The following is a 19,076-nucleotide window of genomic DNA, read 5'->3' on the forward strand; positions in this document are numbered from 1 at the left end:
TAAAGCTCATTTCTGTCACGGCTCCATTAGCTCAGACTGAAGCTGTGACCTGTGACCTTTCACCCTGTGACCTTTCACCTCTCACACACGACCTCACAGCTCTTCAGCTCCTCCCCTTTGTCCTACAGCTCAACTTTATAAAGTGTTTAGTTTAGGCTCTGGATTTATAATTAAAGAAGCTGATTTTGAACATCATAACATCACAACTTTTTAAACTTTTTTGCTGCCACGGTAATGCTAACAACGACTAGCATGCTAACACTGAACTTCCTGATTCTTGACAGTTAAACGCTTTATAATTAAATGATCACCCTGTTTACTTTTATTGTTCTGAAAATGCTACTTCCACCCAAAAACAACGTACGATTTATAAGTTTCAGTTTCGTTTTTGTGCTAAGTCGCTCCCCCTTCAGAGCGCTATCACATTACAATCAGCGCTAATGAAACTACTGCACATCACATCAAGTTTGTGAAGTCGTAGTGCACAGTTTGTATCATGTTTTTGTATATTTACGGAGGATTGTCGTGTGGGAGCGTGAGTGATGAAGGTTTGTGGGCGGAGCCTCGTACTGAATCTTACAGCGGGCCCTGGAGAGATCTCTAGATTACTCAAACCTGCATGGATGACATCTAAATCCTCTTCAGACATGTTTTTGATGAGGGAACAGCGTTAAAACTTGGAAAATCGTAAAAAATAAATAAATCAAATCAAATGAAACACAAAAATGCGCAAAAAAATTAAATAAATAAATAAAATACAATGAATAAAATACTAAAAAAAAAAAAAAAAAGCTAAAAAATAATAAATAAAAATGCTAATATTCATACCTGCGTCCAGGACAAGGTTTCAGATCTGTACAACTTTGAAAACATCCCAAAACTATTCCAAACGCTACAATTTAAAAGAATCGCGCAAACGAAACTGACGCCTCATTTGTTCTACGCAAATAAATAAAATCAAAATGGCTGCCGCTGCTTTCAGTCCAATGAAACAATAACGCTGATTGCTCTTGTCGTGTTGGAATAATCAGTTTGAGTGTCAGGCGGCGCGAGCAGTGACAAACGTGTGTTAGAAAAGTGTTTGAGCGCCTCTCGCCCGGGTGGAGACAAGTGTTGATAGATGAAAGTGATTTAGCAGAGTGTCCAGTGTCTAATCCTCGCCGTGTTAATACAGGAGATGGGCCAGATTAAATGGAACGCCACATTAATAACACGCCAAAAAAAAACACCTCAGGACAAAGGGATTAGCGAAAAGTGAAAATGGGGAGGGTCAAACGTGTGGAAAACGGTGTAAAAAGTGTCAGGATATTTACATTTTTACCAATAATTAAGTCAAAAATGCAAAGTCGAGAATGTATTTTATCTTTATTTAAACGGGGAGACGCAATTTATAGTATTTAGATTAGCGGCCTGTTCAAAATATACAAAAAATACAAACAAAAAACAAAACAGGGGGCGTCAAACTCATTTTTACAGAGGGTGAAATCAACAAAAGTCGCTCTCAAAGGTCCAAACGTAACTTTAAGACAGTATAAAAGTAGTTAAATGTAAACAAATGTAATGTAAAATAAATGTAACTACTTTTTAATCTTCTTTAATTAACCGTTTCTATGTTTATTACTTATTCAAGTTACAAATATTACATATGGATTTGCACAGATATGAAAAAATGTCTGTGTAACTGATATTTTAAGACAGTCAGTCCTTTTAATTTACTTTGACCCGGCCACATAAAATGAGGTGGCGGGCCGAATTTGGCCCACGGGCCTCGAGTTTGTCACATGTGATTTAAAACATTAAAAACAAAAAAAATAAAATAAAAATTGGCCCAATGTGTGAAAATGTCTGTTTATATACGTGGACAGAGCTAACCTGTTAGCTGCTGCATTACAAACAGGAAGTGATCATGGAGCACTTCCTGTTCCATCGACTCTGGCTTCAATTCACTTTCTATGTAAAAACTGTGTCCCCTCTCTGTCTGTTTTGAGTGATATCATGTAGTGCACGGCTAGCATGCTAGTTGTTCTTTGATTTACTGCGACGGCAAAACTCCGCTCTGGCCTCTGAGAGTTGTGTGAAGTGTTTATAAACTCATCATGGTGAGTAATGAGGATGTTCTGGTGCATAAAGTCAGTGAGGAGTGACTATGGACCACTGCAAACTGTTTTTCATGTTTTTAGGACGGTAAAAATCAGATATAGTGACTTTTACGAGCTTTTATAAGGAAAATAATGGAGGAAGACGTCATCAAATTGTTATGTTATGGGTTACGGGCGCCATTTTGAGGACTTTTGAGCCTTGAAAAGATATATTATTTGCTATAGACGGCTCCACAAACTCTTCTACCTGTAAATTTGTTCTTGAGTCTTGAGGTTAGCATGCTAGTTGTTGTTGTGTAGACGGTAAAAATCCACTTTATTGGAGATATTTTGATATTTATTAGGTTCCAAAATTAGCACTAGCATTAGCACTAGCATTAGCATTAGCACAAACTCTACCTGTCTGACGTTTTCACCTCATTTGTAAAGTCTATCAATCTGCAACTGAACTAAAGGGAAAAGGAGCTGTTCACTTAGAAACTACCACCAAGTCAGGTCTGTGGAAAGGCGAGCTCAGTCCCAGTAGAAATGCACCCCCTCTCACTTTTTCTCTCTCTGTCACCCACATTCTTTCCAGCATCTTTTCTCTTTTTCTCTATTCCCATTCTTACCTCTCTCTGTCACCCCTTCCTTCCTTCCTTCCTTCCATCCTTCCTTCTCTGTATGTCACTACTTCCATCTCTTCCTTCTTCCCTCATTTCTCTCTCTCTGTCCCCTCTTCCTCCCTCTCTTTTCAGTTGTGGAGTTTTCTCTTATCTCGACTGAACTGAAGTTAAAACGTCGCTGTTCACATGAAACACCTGATGACATCACAGGGTGGCACAGAGCGTGTGTGTGTGTTACATGTTGTGCGTCACAGTGTGTGTGTTACATGTTGTGCGTCTGCTGTCACTCACTGTTGGCGAGGAGTTGTTGCTGTTGTATGTGTTGTTGATTGACAGGTGCGAGGGCCGTCCCCCTCCCGCCTCCCGTGGCCGTAGCTCCGCCCCCTCCCTGCGCGGGCCCCGCCCCCGGCCCCCCTCCCCCCGGCGTCCCGCTGAGGGAGGGGGCTCCGGGGCTGGTCAGACGCTCTTTCTCCCAGGAACACTCGCTCCCACCTGCACAAACACAGATGAAACAATAAAAGAGAGAAACGTCAAAATGTCACGAGGTTTAAAATCCTCAGTTTGATTTTTATGTTTGTGTTTGAAGACGAGTGTTTGGACTTCACTTTGTCTCATGTTCATCAAAAACACGTCTGAATGTTTGAGTCATCTAGAGATCTCTCCTGGCCTCTATTCAAACTCTCTTCACTGTCAGCTGTGAGAGTCAGTACGAGGCTCCGCCCACAAGTCTACGTCCTGAATATAACATTTTAAAATGTCTCCCCCCTCTCCCCTACAAGTTCTCTCTCCCCCTTTTCTCTCTCCTCTCCTCTCTCTCCCTCTGCTCCCCCCTCCCTTCCTTCCTCTGTCTCTCTACTCCTCCCCTCTCCTCTCCCTACCTCCCTCGTCTCCTCTCCTTCCTCTCTCCCTCCCTCTCCTCCCTCTTCTCTCTTCCTCTGTACCTCATTCTCTACTCCCTCCCTCCTCTGTACTTCATCCTCTCCCTCTCTCCTCCTCCCCTTCTCTCCTCCCTCTCTCTTATTCTCTCCTCTCTCCCTCCTCTTCTCCCCCTCTCTCCCCTCTCCTGTCTCTCTCCTCCTCTCCCCCCCTCTCCCTCACTCCTCTCATCCCCCCCCTCCTCCTTTCCTCTCTCCCTCTCCTCTCCCTACCTCCCTTGTCTCCTCTCCTCCCTCTTCTCTCCTCCTCTGTACCTCATTCTTTCCTCCCTCCCTCCTCTTCTCTCCCCCCTCCTTCTCTGTACTTCATCCTCTCCCTCTCTCCTCCTCCCTCCCTCTCCTCCCTCTCTGTCATTCTCTCCTCTCTCCCTCCCTCCTCTTCTCCCCCCTCTCTCTCTCCCCTCTCCTGTCTCTCTCTTCCTCTCCCCCTCTCTCACTCCTCTCATCCCCCTCCTTCTCCTTTCCTCTCTCCCTCTCCTCCTCTTGCCCTCTTCCCCTCTCTCCTCTCCCCTCTGTACCTCATCCTCTCCCCCCTCCCCCTCCCCCCTCTGTCTCTCCCCCTCTCCTCCCCTCTCCTCTCTGTCTCTCCCCCCTCCCCCTCTCCTCCCCTCTCCTCTCTCCCCCTCCCCCTCTCCTCTTTTCTCCTCTCTGTCTCTCCTCCTCTCCCCCTCCCCCCTCTCCTCCCCTCTCCTCTCTGTCTCTCCTTCCCTCTCCTCCCTCTCCCCCCTCCCCCCTCTCCTCCCTCTCTCCTCCCTCTCCTCTCCCCCCTCCCCCTTCTCCTCTCCTCCCCTCTCCTCCCCCTCCCCTCTCCTCCCTCTCTCCTCATCCATCTTCCTCTTCTTCTGTTCCTTCACATTATCATGTGTCTGTGTTCATTACGTTGCAGCTGTGTCTCGTTTGCTCCAGAGGGCGCCGTGTAAACAGACGGGCAGGTGTCCTCTCCACCACTCCTCCCTCATGCTCTATCTATCCTCTCTCTCTGCCACTCCTCCCTCATGCTCTATCTATCCTCTCTACCACTCCTCCCTCCTGCTCTGTCTATCCTCTCTCTCTGCCACTCCTCCCTCCTGCTCTATCTATCCTCTCTCCCACTCCTCCCTCCTGCTCTATCTATCCTCTCTCTCTCTACCACTCTGCCTCCTGCTCTGTCTATCCTCCCTCTCTCTCTCTGCTTTATCCTTCTCTCTTTCTCTGTCTCCTCTTCCTCTCCTCATTCTCTTTCCATTTATTACCCTCCCTCTTTCTCCTCTCTTTCCACCCTCTCTTTCTCTGCTCTTCTTTCTCTCTTCCTCCTCTCCTCTTTCTTTTCCATCACTCTCCCTCTCTCTCCTCTCTCTTTCTTTTTCTCTGCTCTTCTTTCTCTTCCTCCTCTCCTCTCTTTTCCATCCCTCTCTCTCTCCTTTCCATTAAAGAGGAGGTTTTTACTTCTACACTTCCACCGTGTTTCCTTTTAAGACGCTCTGATTCTCCTCTCTCTCTTTGCTCTCTGTGCTAAGCCCCTCCCCCTTCAGAGCACTAATGAAACTACTGCACATCACACCAGGTTTGTGAAGTCGTAGTGAACAGTTTTGTGTCATGTTTTTGTATATTTATGGAGGATTGTCGTGTGGGAGCGTGGGTGATGTAGACTTGTGGGCGGAGCCTCGTACAGAATACAAATAGCGCCCGGGAGAGATCTCTAGATGACTCAAACATGCAGGGATGACTCTCAAACCTCCTCAGACGTGTTTTTGACGAGGAAACAGTGTTAGAACATACGAGAAAGTGAAAAAAACGTCAATTTTGCGCAACTTTTCGCTCTTCCTCTTTGACCCGAAACAAAAAAAATAACAAAATTACATAATCGTTCGCCACAGAAGTCACTCGTTCAGCGTTTTACAGCTCAAGTATCACAGCAGTACGACAAAAATAACACAAATCTACACAGTTTTACACCAAAAAACCACACACAAAATATATAGGAATCATCACGGCAGGTCTGTGTGTCACCCCCGGAAAGTTACACAGTGCAGCTTTAAGTTTCAGCTGAAGAAAACTCAAATGGAGCGTCTGAAATGTGCCGTCCCGTCGCCGCGCGTCCGTCCCGGGTGAATCAGGGTGAGCCGTTCCTTCGCTCTTTCATCCAGTGTCACTTAAAACCGCTCTTTCTTTTTCTCTTTCACACTCCACCCATTTTCAAACACAAACTCTGTCCGACTGCGACGATTTCTATTAAAAAAATATAAAAAAAAAAAAAAAAAAATCCCGATCGACTTTCAGGCGGATCCGTTTTCCGGCCTTTTGTCCCCGGGGTCGGTTCCCACGCCTCGTTCCCGGGTACGTTACCGCGACAACCGGGTCGACGGACACCTACACGACGACTAATACGTGTGAGATTAAAGATACACCGTGTCACTTTACTGGCCGAGCGTTGACGACCTGCTTGTTTCCATGGAGACGTGAGAGCGCAGCGTTAAGCTCGTCTGGTCTAACGTTACTGAAGTTGTGTTTTGTTTCGTTCGCACATGTTTAACGCGCAAACAAAATGCCGCAGATTTAGGGTCTTCTCGTGAAGTCAAAACGCGCCGTTCCACCCCGTGATGTCATCAAGCGGCGACACAGGACGCGCTCTTTGTTTTAGTCTCGTTGGCCGTGTCCCGATTCGACAAATTCGCACACTTCGTCGGCCGCGTTCGAATTCGAAGGGCGCCGTCCCCTTTCACGCGCACGACGAACACGGCCGACACCATGAGCCCCGCGTTTCTGTGGAGATCGGCGTGAACAAAGCGTACTCACTACAACTGAAAAAAAAAAAAAAAAAAAATCACCTTTAACGTTTTATTTGTCTGTTGATGTTCAAAGGAAAAGATTCATTTCTGCTTCATTCAATCTGAACAGAAATAAACGACTCGACTCTTCTATGAAATAATAAAGAATTAAAAGTAAAAATGTCATTATTTGGACGTCCATTTTTCTGGCGTTACATTTTACGTTTAGCTCATTAGTCGGTGGTCGTCACGGTTGCTAGGCGATGTAACGTAATCACACGGACAGAGGTTTGGTAAGATGGCGTCTGCACAGAGGAGTACACTTCATCAGCAGGGTACTTCAGACTGTACTTCAGACTGTACTTCAAACTGTACTTTAAACTGTACTTCAAACTGTACTTCAGACTGTACTTCAAACTGTACTTCAGACTGTGCTTCAGACTGTACTTTAAACTGTACTTTAAACTGTACTTCAGACTGTGCTTCAAACTGTGCTTCAGACTGTACTTTAAACTGTACTTTAAACTGTACTTCAGACTGTACTTCAAACTGTACTTCAGACTGTGCTTCAGACTGTACTTTAAACTGTACTTCAAACTGTACTTCAGACTGTACTTCAAACTGTGCTTCAGACTGTACTTTAAACTGTACTTTAAACTGTACTTCAGACTGTACTTCAGACTGTACTTTAAACTGTACTTCAAACTGTACTTCGGACTGTACTTCGGACTGTACTTCAGACTGTACTTCGGACTGTACTTCAGACTGTACTTCGGACTGTACTTCAGACTGTACTTCAGACTGTACTTCAGACTGTACTTCAGACTGTACTTTAAACTGTACTTTAAACTGTACTTTAAACTGTACTTTAAACTGTACTTTAAACTGTACTTCAAACTGTACTTCAAACTGTACTTCATATTGTACTTCATACTGTACTTCAGACTGTACTTTAAACTGTACTTTAAACTGTACTTTAAACTGTACTTTAAACTGTACTTTAAACTGTACTTTAAACTGTACTTCAAACTGTACTTCAGACTGTACTTCAGACTGTACTCCAAACTGTACTCCAAACTGTACTCCAAACTGTACTTCAAACTGTACTTCAAACTGTACTTCAAACTGTACTTTAAACTGTACTTTAAACTGTACTTTAAACTGTACTTCAAACTGTACTTCAAACTGTACTTCAGACTGTACTTCAGACTGTACTTCAGACTGTACTTCAGACTGTACTTTAAACTGTACTTTAAACTGTACTTTAAACTGTACTTTAAACTGTACTTCGAACTGTACTTCAGACTGTGCTTCAGACTGTACTTCAGACTGTACTTCAGACTGTACTTCGAACTGTACTCCAAACTGTACTTCAAACTGTACTTTAAACTGTACTTTAAACTGTACTTTAAACTGTACTTCAAACTGTACTTCGAACTGTACTTCAGACTGTACTTCAGACTGTACTTCAGACTGTGTTTAATGCAGTGTGTTTAGTCTGTGTGTAATGTTGAGTAAATCAGTTCATTTGAGGCTAAAAAGTACCAGTTTGTTGCTTTAAAACGACCACCACAAGGATGAACAGAGCATTTTGAGCTTTGTGTGGACAATAAAAAAAGGCTAAATTCAAGTGTATAACATTTAAAAAAAAAAAAAAAAAAAAAACACGAAATAAAAAATAAAAATAAAGTGGTTGCATACTTTCTAAAATTAAAAATAAAAAAAATAAATGGTTACATATTGTACCTTTTATTACCTTTTTACTTTCTAATTATTAACGTCAAATTGTGAATGAAACAAAACACAACTCCAGGTCTTTAGGAAAAGCAGCACAGTATGGCATTAAAATAATCTTTAAATTAGAACAACTGAGAATTTATTTATTTTTTAACTATTTCACTTGATTATTAAAAAAGGCTAAAACATAAGTGTATAACAAACGAAAAAAGTAGAAATAAAAATAAATAAATAAAAAAAAGATTACATACTGTACATTTTATCATCTTTTTATTTTCAAATTATTAAAGTCAAATTGTTCACATTTTTTACCGTCTTAAAAACATGAAAAACAACAGAAATAATTCATTTTAAACAGTTTGCCGTCGCACAAAGTCACTCCTCACTCACTTTATGACCATCCTCATTACTCACAGAGATGAGTTTATCAGCACTTTACACATCGCGCTAAAGCTAACAGCAACTAGCATGCTAACCGTCCTGATTAACAGACTAGAACACAGTGTCCTGGGCAGATTCAGCTCTTACAACTATTGAACCGACCCCAAAAAAATATAATAAAATAAAACAATCCGAGAAGACAAGGCCGGGAATAAATAAAAGTGTTAAATAAAACATGTGCGAGTCAATAGTGGCGTCGTTTGTGCGTTGCCAGGTCAGCTGTACAAAAACACACACACTGGAGCGCACTTTTCTGTCCTATTCTTTTCTTGTTTGTGAGCTTTTTGTTTTGCGGCGTGTTAATAATTGAAAAGAGCAAACAGAGCGGAGTGAGTGGGCTCAGAGTGGAGAGAGTGGACGCCTTTGTCTGTGTCACCTACGACCACGGGAAGACGGCGGCCATTTTGAAAAACGCCTATGGAGGAAACGGGGAGGACGCGGGTCGGAGACGTACGGGACGGAGACGTACGGGACGTTATGAAGCTAAAAGAGGAGGGGACGGAGGTGCGCCGACCTCCACCAAGGCGCTGTCGATCTACGATTAGTTTAGAAATAATTACGTTCAAAATATTTACGCCGTCGAATCGTAGAATTAAATGTTTAAATATTTACGACATCTGTGTTTCCATGTTTTTGAGCAAAATGTGTCTCGTCCCAGTACAGATATGTCAAAGCAGCAGCTCTGGAGGTCAAAATTCTAATTATAAAGCACTTAAAAAAAAATAAAAAATCAGGAAGTGCACGGTTCGCATGCTAGCTGTTGTTAAAGAGCTCATACTTGATTTTTTCCCCTGTGTTTTTGAGCAGATATGTCTTAGAAGCAGCTCTGGAGGTAAAAATTCTAATTATAAAGCACTTAAAAAAAAAATTAAAAAAATACAAGAATCAGGAAGTGCACAGTTCGCATGCTAGCTGTTGTTAAAAAGCTTATACTTGATTCTTTAACTGTGTTTTTGAGGAGATATATCATAGAAGCAGCTCTGGAGGTCAAAATATGTCTGCTGTGTACTGTCTGCAGCTAATTATGAAGCACAAAGAATCAGGAAGTGCACGGTTAGCATGCTAGCTGTTGTTAAAGAGCTCATACTTGATTTTTTTCCCCGTGTTTTTGAGCAGATATGTCAAAGAAGCAGCTCTGGAGGTCAAAATTCTAATTATAAAGCACTTTAAAAAAAAAAAAAAAACGAGAATCAGTAAGTGCACGGTTAGCATGCTAGCTGTTGTTAAAGAGCTCATACTTGATTTTTTCCCCCTGTGTTTTTGAGGAGATATATCATAGAAGCAGCTCTGGAGGTCAAAGTAAGTAAGTCCGCTGTGTAGTGTCTAACTATACAGCTCTTTAATTACTGAAAATCAGGAAGTACGCAGTTAGCATGCTAGCTGCTATAGAGCTTATACTTGATTTGTTTCCCCAGGTTTTTTTTTTTTAGCAAAATATGTGTTGCCCCACAAAGTACAGACATATTGAATAAACAGCTCTTATTTTTCGATAATGAGGAAGTGTGTGTTAGCATGCTAGCTGTTGTTAAAGAGCTTATACTTGATTTTCTCCCCATGCAAAATATGTGTTGCCCCATCAGGTCAAAATAAGTCCGCGGTGTGCCGTCTGTGTCTATTATAAAGCGATCATTTTCGATAATCAGGAAGTGTGTGTTCGCATGCTAGTTGTTAGCTTCATCGCAACGGCAAAACTCCGCTCTGGTGTCTGGGAGCCACGGCAAAACTGTTTAAAATGAACTACGTCTGTTTTTCACGTTTTCTAAGACGATAAACGCGATTCTTTTTTTAGCATTAGCGGAAAATGTTGGATCAATACGACGAACAGGTCCACCTCGTGATGTCATCAAGTGGTAGTTTTCAAATTAACATCTCCTTTTAGCTTTAGTTCAGCGGTAGATTGACAATTTTGGAGCTGAAATGATCCAAATGATTCTAGAAATGAAGGCGGAGTGGAGTTTAAAAACACGGAAAAAGCACTTCCTGTATCGCCACATGATGACATCACAAGGTGGAACGGAGTGTTTTCAGTTTGAGAGAAAAACACGTTAAATCTGCAGGTTTGTTTGTGCGTTAAACATGTGACAAAACACAACTCCAGGTCTGTTTGTGACGAGGAAACATAAAACACAGATGTGACGCGAGCGCTTTAAGCTAATATTTAGTTTACGTTTTGTCGAGTTTTACATGATTTTACGTTAGATATTAACTCGTTTTTGGCGTTTTCTTGCTGACGGATCGCTGGACCGGCTCGCGCTTTGATCCGTTGCAAAGAGGAGGCATTTTCTCATTGAGCAGAGCGGTTAATTAGTGGCAGCCGTGTCCCGTGTGTGTGTGTGTGTCATGTGTGTGTTCCGTGTGTGTGTGTGTGCGTGACTTATTGACCAGGCTCTGCCGCCGCCGCCGCCGCGATGGACCGCACTCAAGTTAAATATTAAAACAGTCAACAGTGAACTCAGGACCGGACATGTTCTTGGAGATGTGACCAAACAGAAAAGCACGAGGAACGCAAACATTTGAGCGGGAAAAAAAGAAAAAAATAACACACAACAAAAAAAAAACTCTAGAGGTGAAAAGGATTGAGAAACGCCGAGGCTAACGCAGACGATGATTCAGGTTTAAAGACAAAACAATGGAGTTTAGGAGACGGTAAAAGTCCTACATGACACAAAATGGACTCTACTACTACGCTACTTTTTAATCTTCTTTAATTAACCGTTTCTATATTTATTATTTATTCAAGTTACAAAATATTACACAAGATATGAAAAAAATGTCCGTGTAACTGTATCTCCTCATAAACTGATATTTTAAGACAGTCAGACCTGATTATTGACTTAGTCGCGGCCACATAAAATGAGGTGACGTGCCACATTTGGCCCGTGGACCTTGCGTTTGACACGTGATTTAAAACATTAAAAACAGGAGCAGGAGGTTGTGATAATAAAAAGATCAGCCCAATGTGTGAAAAAAGCATAGTCTGTTTATACAAGTGGACAGAGCTGCCGCGTTACAAACAGGAAGTGATCATGGAGCACTTCCTGTTCAGTTCACTTTCTGTGTAAAAACTGTGTCCCTGTGTGTTTTTTGTTTTTTTTTGTGTGTGTGTGTTTTTGTTTTTTTTTGGGCGGGGGGGGGGGGGGTGTCATTTATACATTTTTTTAGTTTATTTTCTTCCATTTTTTTATTTTTTATTTTGAGCTCTTTTTTTGAATAATTTTGAGTTTGTGTTGTTTTTTTTTTGTTATTTTGAGTTAATTTATTTTAAGTTTTGTCATATTGGGTTTTTTTGTTTTTTTTCTGAGTTATTCTGAGTTAATTTTTTAATTTTTTTGAGTTATTTTAAGGGTTTTGTTGGGGTTTTTTAAGTTATTATTTTGTTTTGTTTTTTTTAAACTGCCCTCTCTCTGTCTCTGCTGCTTCAGACTCATTTTGGTCTTAAATGTTCAGATTAACCCTCTACATGATCCTGGGGTTTGTTTGTTTTTTTTTTAGTTATTTTGAGGTTGTTTTTTTTTTATTTATTTATTTATTTATTTTTATCTTTATTTTATTTTATTTTTTTTAGGTTTTATTTTAGTTATTTTTATTATATTCTTTTTTTGTTATTTTGAGGTTTATTTGGTTGTTTCTTTTTTGTTATTTTGAGTGGTTTGATTAATTTTTTTAATTTATTTATTTATTTTATTTTGAGTTTTTTTTATCTATTTTTAATTTTTTTTAATCTGTCTCCTCTCTCTGTCTCTGCTGCTTCAGACTCATTTTGGTCTTAAATGTTCGTATTAACCCTCTACATGATCCTGGGGTTTTTATTTCACTTTTGTGTCTGTAAATCCAGATCTGAACATTAAAAACAGACCAATCAGGCGTCTTCTTTCACGCTCGTGCCTGATTGGCTCTTTGGTTGCTATGATACTCTCATCAGGTTTTCTCCACCAGATCAAATCAAAAACGTGTCGCTCTCACCCGTGTTGGAGTGCAGGTCCTCGTTGTCGGACTCGTTGCCGTTCTGTAAACTCATCATCATCTTCATCTTCTGCAGCTTCTGGAGCTCGGCCATCGCTGCAGCGGTGAGACCTGAAGAAGAAGAAGAAGAAGAAGAAGAAGAAGAAGAAGAAGAAGAACCAGAGTGAAACCAGGAACGAGACTCAACGGAAAACACAAAATGATCCAATAAAAGTTTCAAATTTGTTTAGTGGATTAAACAAAACGGACAAAAATCTGATTTAAAGTCGAGTTTTTTGTAACAGTTTTTTTGACGTTTGCGTTTGACCCTATCTCGCATTTTCATAACGTTCAAACAGATTCCTGGTCACGTCGGTCCCCGGTCGGCCCCTCGGTGACACGGGTCGGGTCGTGGGTTCAGATGTGGGTCGTTTCTTCTCGTCCATCAGTCCTTCAGTCTTATATTAAATTCCTGGCGTGGCGGCGGCGGCGGCGTCCATCTTGTTTTCTTTGTAGAGTGTGGTCAGTGTGTAATGGACATTCCTCTGGGCCCTGGACCGTGACCAGGACCGACTCCTGCACTGAGCGTGTGCAGTACCTCACACGTGCACGCTCACAGAGACACGTGCACGCTCACAGAGACAGGTGCGCGCTCATAGGCCCACGTGCACGCTCACAGAGACACGTGCACGCTCACAGGCCTCAGTCCACGGTTTAGTCTTTTTTATGATCTCACTGAAGTAGATGAAGTATTTGTACTTGGAATTTTTGTTTTCATCAGTTCTTGTTTAGCTTGTTATTTTAGTCCTGGTTTAGACCCGGTTTAGTCCTGCTTTAGTCCCAGTCTTGTCCCGGTCTTGTCCCGGTCTTGTCCCGGTCTTGTCCCGGTCTTGTCCCGGTCTTGTCCCGGTCTTGTCCTGCTTTAGTCCCAGTCTTGTCCCGGTCTTGTCCTGCTTTAGTCCCGGTCTTGTCCCAGTCTTGTCCCGGTCTTGTCCTGCTTTAGTCCCAGTCTTGTCCCGGTCTTGTCCCGGTCTTGTCCCGGTCTTGTCCCGGTCTTGTCCCGGTCTTGTCCCGGTCTTGTCCTGCTTTAGTCCCGGTCTTGTCCAGGTCTTGTCCCAGTCTTGTCCCGGTCTTGTCCCGGTCTTGTCCCGGTCTTGTCCCGGTCTTGTCCTGCTTTAGTCCCGGTCTTGTCCAGGTCTTGTCCCAGTCTTGTCCCGGTCTTGTCCTGCTTTAGTCCCGGTCTTGTCCCAGTCTTGTCCTGGTCTTGTCCCAGTCTTGTCCTGGTCTTGTCCCAGTCTTGTCCCACTTTAGTCCCGGTCTTGTCCCAGTCTTGTCCCGGTCTTGTCCCAGTCTTGTCCCACTTTAGTCCCGGTCTTGTCCCACTTTAGTCCCGGTCTTGTCCTGCTTTAGTCCCAGTCTTGTCCCGGTCTTGTCCCGGTCTTGTCCCAGTCTTGTCCCGGTCTTGTCCCAGTCTTGTCCTGGTCTTGTCCCAGTCTTGTCCTGGTCTTGTCCCAGTCTTGTCCCACTTTAGTCCCGGTCTTGTCCCAGTCTTGTCCCGGTCTTGTCCCAGTCTTGTCCCACTTTAGTCCCGGTCTTGTCCCACTTTAGTCCCGGTCTTGTCCCACTTTAGTCCCGGTCTTGTCCTGCTTTAGTCCCAGTCTTGTCCCGGTCTTGTCCCGGTCTTGTCCCGGTCTTGTCTCGGTCTTGTCCCGCTTTAGTCCTGGTCTTGTCCTGGTCTTGTCCCTCTTTAGTCCCAGTCTTGTCCCGGTCTTGTCCAGGTCTTGTCCCGCTTTAGTCCAGGTCTTGTCCCAGTCTTGTCTCGGTCTTGTCCCGGTCTTGTCCCGGTCTTGTCTCGGTCTTGTCCCGCTTTAGTCCTGGTCTTGTCCTGGTCTTGTCCCTCTTTAGTCCCAGTCTTGTCCCGGTCTTGTCCAGGTCTTGTCCCGCTTTAGTCCAGGTCTTGTCCCAGTCTTGTCCCGGTCTTGTCCAGGTCTTGTCCCGCTTTAGTCCAGGTCTTGTCCCAGTCTTGTCTCGGTCTTGTCCCGGTCTTGTCCCAGTCTTGTCCTGCTTTAGTCCCAGTCTTGTCCCGGTCTTGTCCCGGTCTTGTCCCGGTCTTGTCCCGGTCTTGTCCCGGTCTTGTCCCGGTTTTGTCCCGGTCCTGTTCTTCCTGACACATTTCCATCTCAGGCCCTGTCTCTTTCATAATGACCATATAAGCTCTGTGCAGTGGCGCTCCTCGGGCCCAGTCTCTTCCAGGTCAGTGAGTGGAGTGGGACACAAAGCGGCCGGTGTCACGTCTGAGTCCTCCAGCCTCAGGGGGCGACGCACAACCACAAACACACCAACAAGACGAGCAGGAAGTGTGTCAGTGTCGCACAACGCTCAGGGTTAAAGAGGAGGAACCGCAGCAACGCCATAATACACTCTGAACGCTCTCTGTGCTAAGCCCCACCCCCTTCAGAGCACCATCACAACACAATCAGCTGCATTTTAATGAAACTACTGCACATCACACCAGGTTTGTGACGTCATAGTGTACAGTTTTGTGTCATGTTTTTGTATATTTATGTAGGCTTGTGGGCGGAGCTTCGTACAGAATTCAAATAAGGCCCAGGAGAGATCTCTAGATGACTCAAAGCCTCCTCAGACGTGTTTTTGACGAGGGAGCCGTGTTTATTTAATTTAGAACAGAATCTGTGTTGAATTTATTTATGAAAACAGTCTGTAAACATCGCAGGTGACTCGCTCCGCTCTGTCACGCACATATGCACACACACGGACGCACAAACACACACACAGGCGCGCACACAGTCACACACAAACACACACACACACACTCTTTGACTTTGTGTTTGAACCGAGTGATCCTGAAAGACGAGGACTAAGTGTTACAGAGAGGTTTGTTTATGATGGAAGAGATAAAGAAACAAAGAGAGAGAAAAGGACAGAGAGAAAGAGGGAGAGAGGGAGAGAGTGAGAGAGAGAGAAAGAGAAAGAGAGAGTGAGTGAAGGAGGTCTGATCCAGGCCTGGGGCGAGAGCAGCAGACGTATTGTTCATGTCCACAGAGACTGAAGTAAACCAGGCCAAAAGGAACAGGACTGAGACCAGAGAGCAACACAACAACTAAATACTACACTGAACGCACACAAACACACACAGGAACACACACAGACATGAACACACAAGAACACACATGAACACACAAAGACACAGGCACGAACACACACACAGGAACACACATGAACAAGGAACAGGACTGAGACCAGACTGAGACCAGAGTGAGACCAGAGTACAACACAACAACTAAATACTACAACTGAACACACACATACACACATAGGCACGAACACACACACACACACACACACACACACACACACACACCAACATATGAACATACACACAAGAACACACACACACACATGAACACAAACACACACAATCAAGGAACAGGACTGAGACCAGAGTACAACTAAACAACTAAATACTACACAAGAACATACACACATGGACACACACACACACACGGACACACACACGCACACACACAGAGCTCACATTAACACACACTGCCTAAAATTTTGAAATATGTGAAAATTAAAAAAAAATTCAAAAAAAGGTTTGATTTTACACAAAAGGTGAAAGTGACTCACTGGAAAACTGTTGGCTAATGCTAACGCTAATGCTAATGCTAGCTTGTGCCTGTCGTGTTGATTCAGAATGCTAACGCTAATGCTAATGTTAAAGCCCAAATCGCCCGGTGTAGCTCAGATAAATCACGTCTTTATGCTCAGAGTTAAATCTGTCCTGTTGAGCTTGTGTCTTTATGGTTCTCATCTCTGTGGCTCATTTTGTATAATTTACACTTTTTAAATCACAACATTCGTCTAAAACCACGTCATAAAAGAAACACGACCCCTGACCCCCTGACGTCTGCATTAGAAAACTACAGTTTCAAAAAGCTCAGATTAAACAGCTGCAGACAGAGCAGTGCGCACAGTTAGCACGACACCTGAGTATTTTGTGTATCTGTGTGCGTCTGTGTGTATCGGTGTGTACATGTGTGTGTTTCTAAATACAGCGTGTTCTCTCGATCGCCCGCTCCGCCTCGCTGCAGCTAAAGACGATCGATCCCTGTCGCCGTCCATCTGACCAATCAAACGGCTCCGATCGATGCGTAACCCATGGTAACGCCGCAGCCCGCCTCCCGTCGCTAATGGAGACCGCGCGCCGCTGATGGATGATTGACAGACGCGGGAGGAGAGAGAGGAGAGAGAGGGAGAAGGAAGAGGATGAGAGAGAGAGAGGGATGAAAGGAGAGAGAGGGAGGAGAGAGAGGGAGAGAGATGGAGGAGAGAGGAGAGAGAGAGGAGAGAGAGAGAGAGAAGGAAGAAGATGAGAGAGAGAGGGATGAAAGGAGAGAGAGAGGGAGGAGAGAGAGGAGAGAGAGGAGAGAGAGAGGAGAGAGGGAGGATGAAAGAAAGAGAGAGGAGAGAACTGGACTGTGTTTACGTTCTGAGAGGATGAGTTTCGTTTTTTCTGTGTAATTTTGTGTATAATTATATAGAACACATTTATACATAAAGAAAATAAAAAATATATAAATACAAAAATCTTTAAAAACTTGATATGATGAGGTTGAGTGAAAAATATATATATATAAAAAATAAATTAATTGAATGAAGTATTTAAATGAGGGGAGGCTGAGTTTAGGTTTGTTTTTTGTCTAATTTAATGTATAATAATATAGAATACATTTATACATACAAAATTATATATATATATATATATATATATATATATATATATATATATATATATATATATATATATATATAATTTTTTTTTTTTTTTTCAAAAAAACGTTTACATAATATGAGGCTGTTTGATTGAAAAATAAATGATTAGTGAATGACTCTGACTCTTTTCTAAACAGGCTCCTCCACAGTCTGAGTAATTTGCTTGGAATGTTCCACAGTATGGCATTAAACTTCCTGATTTGTTTCCATGGAGATAAACACGGTAACGAATAACAGCTCCATGGAGAGAAGCAGGAGGCGCCGTCTACACCAGAAAAGTGACATAGTGCAACTTTAAAGCTCCTGTATGACACAAAACTGACTCTTGAGCTTTAAGTCACTTTATGATGTTTGTGCGTCACAAACACACAAACACACACACTGGAGTTGTGTTTGTTTCACTCACATGTGTGAGTCACTTTATTATGAGTCTGTCACATCTACAAAGATCAAAACGCTCTGTTCCACCTTGTGATGTCATCAGGTGAACAGAGACTTTTACCTTTAGTTCAGTCGACTGGAAACTCCACGTCTGAAATGATCCAAATGATTTAAGTGAAGAGAGAGAGAGAGAGAGAGAGAAAGAGAGAAAAAGAAAGATGCAGAGAGATAGAGAGATAGAGAGAAAGAAAGAAAGAAAGAAAGAGAGAAAGAGACAGAGGGAAAGGGAGAGAAACAGAGGGAGAGAGAAGGAGAGAGACACAGGGAGAAAGAGACAGAGGGGAAAAATGGAGAAAAAGAGAGAGAAGGAAAGGGAGAGAGAGAGTAAAAGAGAGAGGGACAGAGAGAAAGAGGGAGAAATGGATAGAGAGAGAGAAAGAAAGAAAGGGAGAAAGACAGAGAAAGGGAGAGAGATGAAGAAAGAGGGAGAGCAGAGAGAGAGCGGGATGGAAGGAGACAGAGGGAGAAAGAGGAAAGGAGATAATGAGAGAAAAGGAGAGAGAGAGAGAGAGAGAGGAAGGGGGGTTAATAAAAAAGAAATAAGGAAGAAAGTAGCTAATAAAAGAGGAGAAAAAGACGGGAACGATGGAAAAGACAGAAAATCAAGGACTGAAATGATCCATATGATTCTAGTGAAGGTGTGGAGTTAGAAGAAGTAGAACTGATAGTAGTACTAGTAGTACTAGTGTTTTAAAACATGAATCCAGTCATATTTTTTCAGTTATTGCAGAAAGAAGAAACAACAAAGAAAATACAAATCTGGTTAAACTTCTGACTTTATGGAGCACTTCCTGTATCACCACTCGATGACATCACAAGGTGGAACAGAGAGTTTTCTGTGTCTAAATCTGTTTGTTTGTGTTAAACATGAATGAAACAAAACACAACTCCAGGTCTGTGTGAGACGAGGAAACACGAGGGATCAGCACACACAGGTCTAATAAAAGTACAGTACTACATCCTGTGAAGTACTCAAATATCTGGTCATGTACATGCAGTAGTTGTAATAGTTTTGCATACGGAGCAGTCACTGAACAAACGACACATTGAGCTAACGAGGCTAATGTTTGTCCAGCCTGATCCTCTGGTTTGAATACTCCTGTGTACTTTATGTACTTTATGTACTTTATATTTGGATACTGCAGGTTTATCTTTTATTTACCTGGTCAAAGTTTGTCCCTAATAACTTCTGTGTATGCTAATGCTAATGCTAATGCTAATGCTAATACTGTATCTGTTTAAAGGAGTTTTTATGAGGCAAAGTGAAGTGGAAGATTTATACTGTAACTTTTATAAAATAACATGAAAAAATTAATAAAATTACTCCAACCA

The 19,076-nt window shown here is 42.6% G+C and overlaps 1 protein-coding gene across 1 annotated transcript in view; it reads right to left on the minus strand.

Moving 5' to 3' along the window:
* LOC117386638 (dachshund homolog 2-like) overlaps positions 1-19,076 on the minus strand; it is an 88,785-nt gene that overhangs the window by 24,702 nt on the left and 45,007 nt on the right. The window contains exons 4-5 of the mRNA XM_055229003.1: positions 12,528-12,638; positions 2,996-3,196 (exon numbers count right to left, since the gene is read on the minus strand). Coding sequence (XP_055084978.1) covers positions 2,996-3,196; positions 12,528-12,638 — 312 coding nt within the window. The remainder of the gene's footprint in view (positions 1-2,995; positions 3,197-12,527; positions 12,639-19,076) is intronic.

This window comes from Periophthalmus magnuspinnatus, chromosome 18 (assembly GCF_009829125.3).
Source record: "Periophthalmus magnuspinnatus isolate fPerMag1 chromosome 18, fPerMag1.2.pri, whole genome shotgun sequence".
Taxonomy (NCBI): Eukaryota; Metazoa; Chordata; class Actinopteri; order Gobiiformes; family Gobiidae; genus Periophthalmus; species Periophthalmus magnuspinnatus.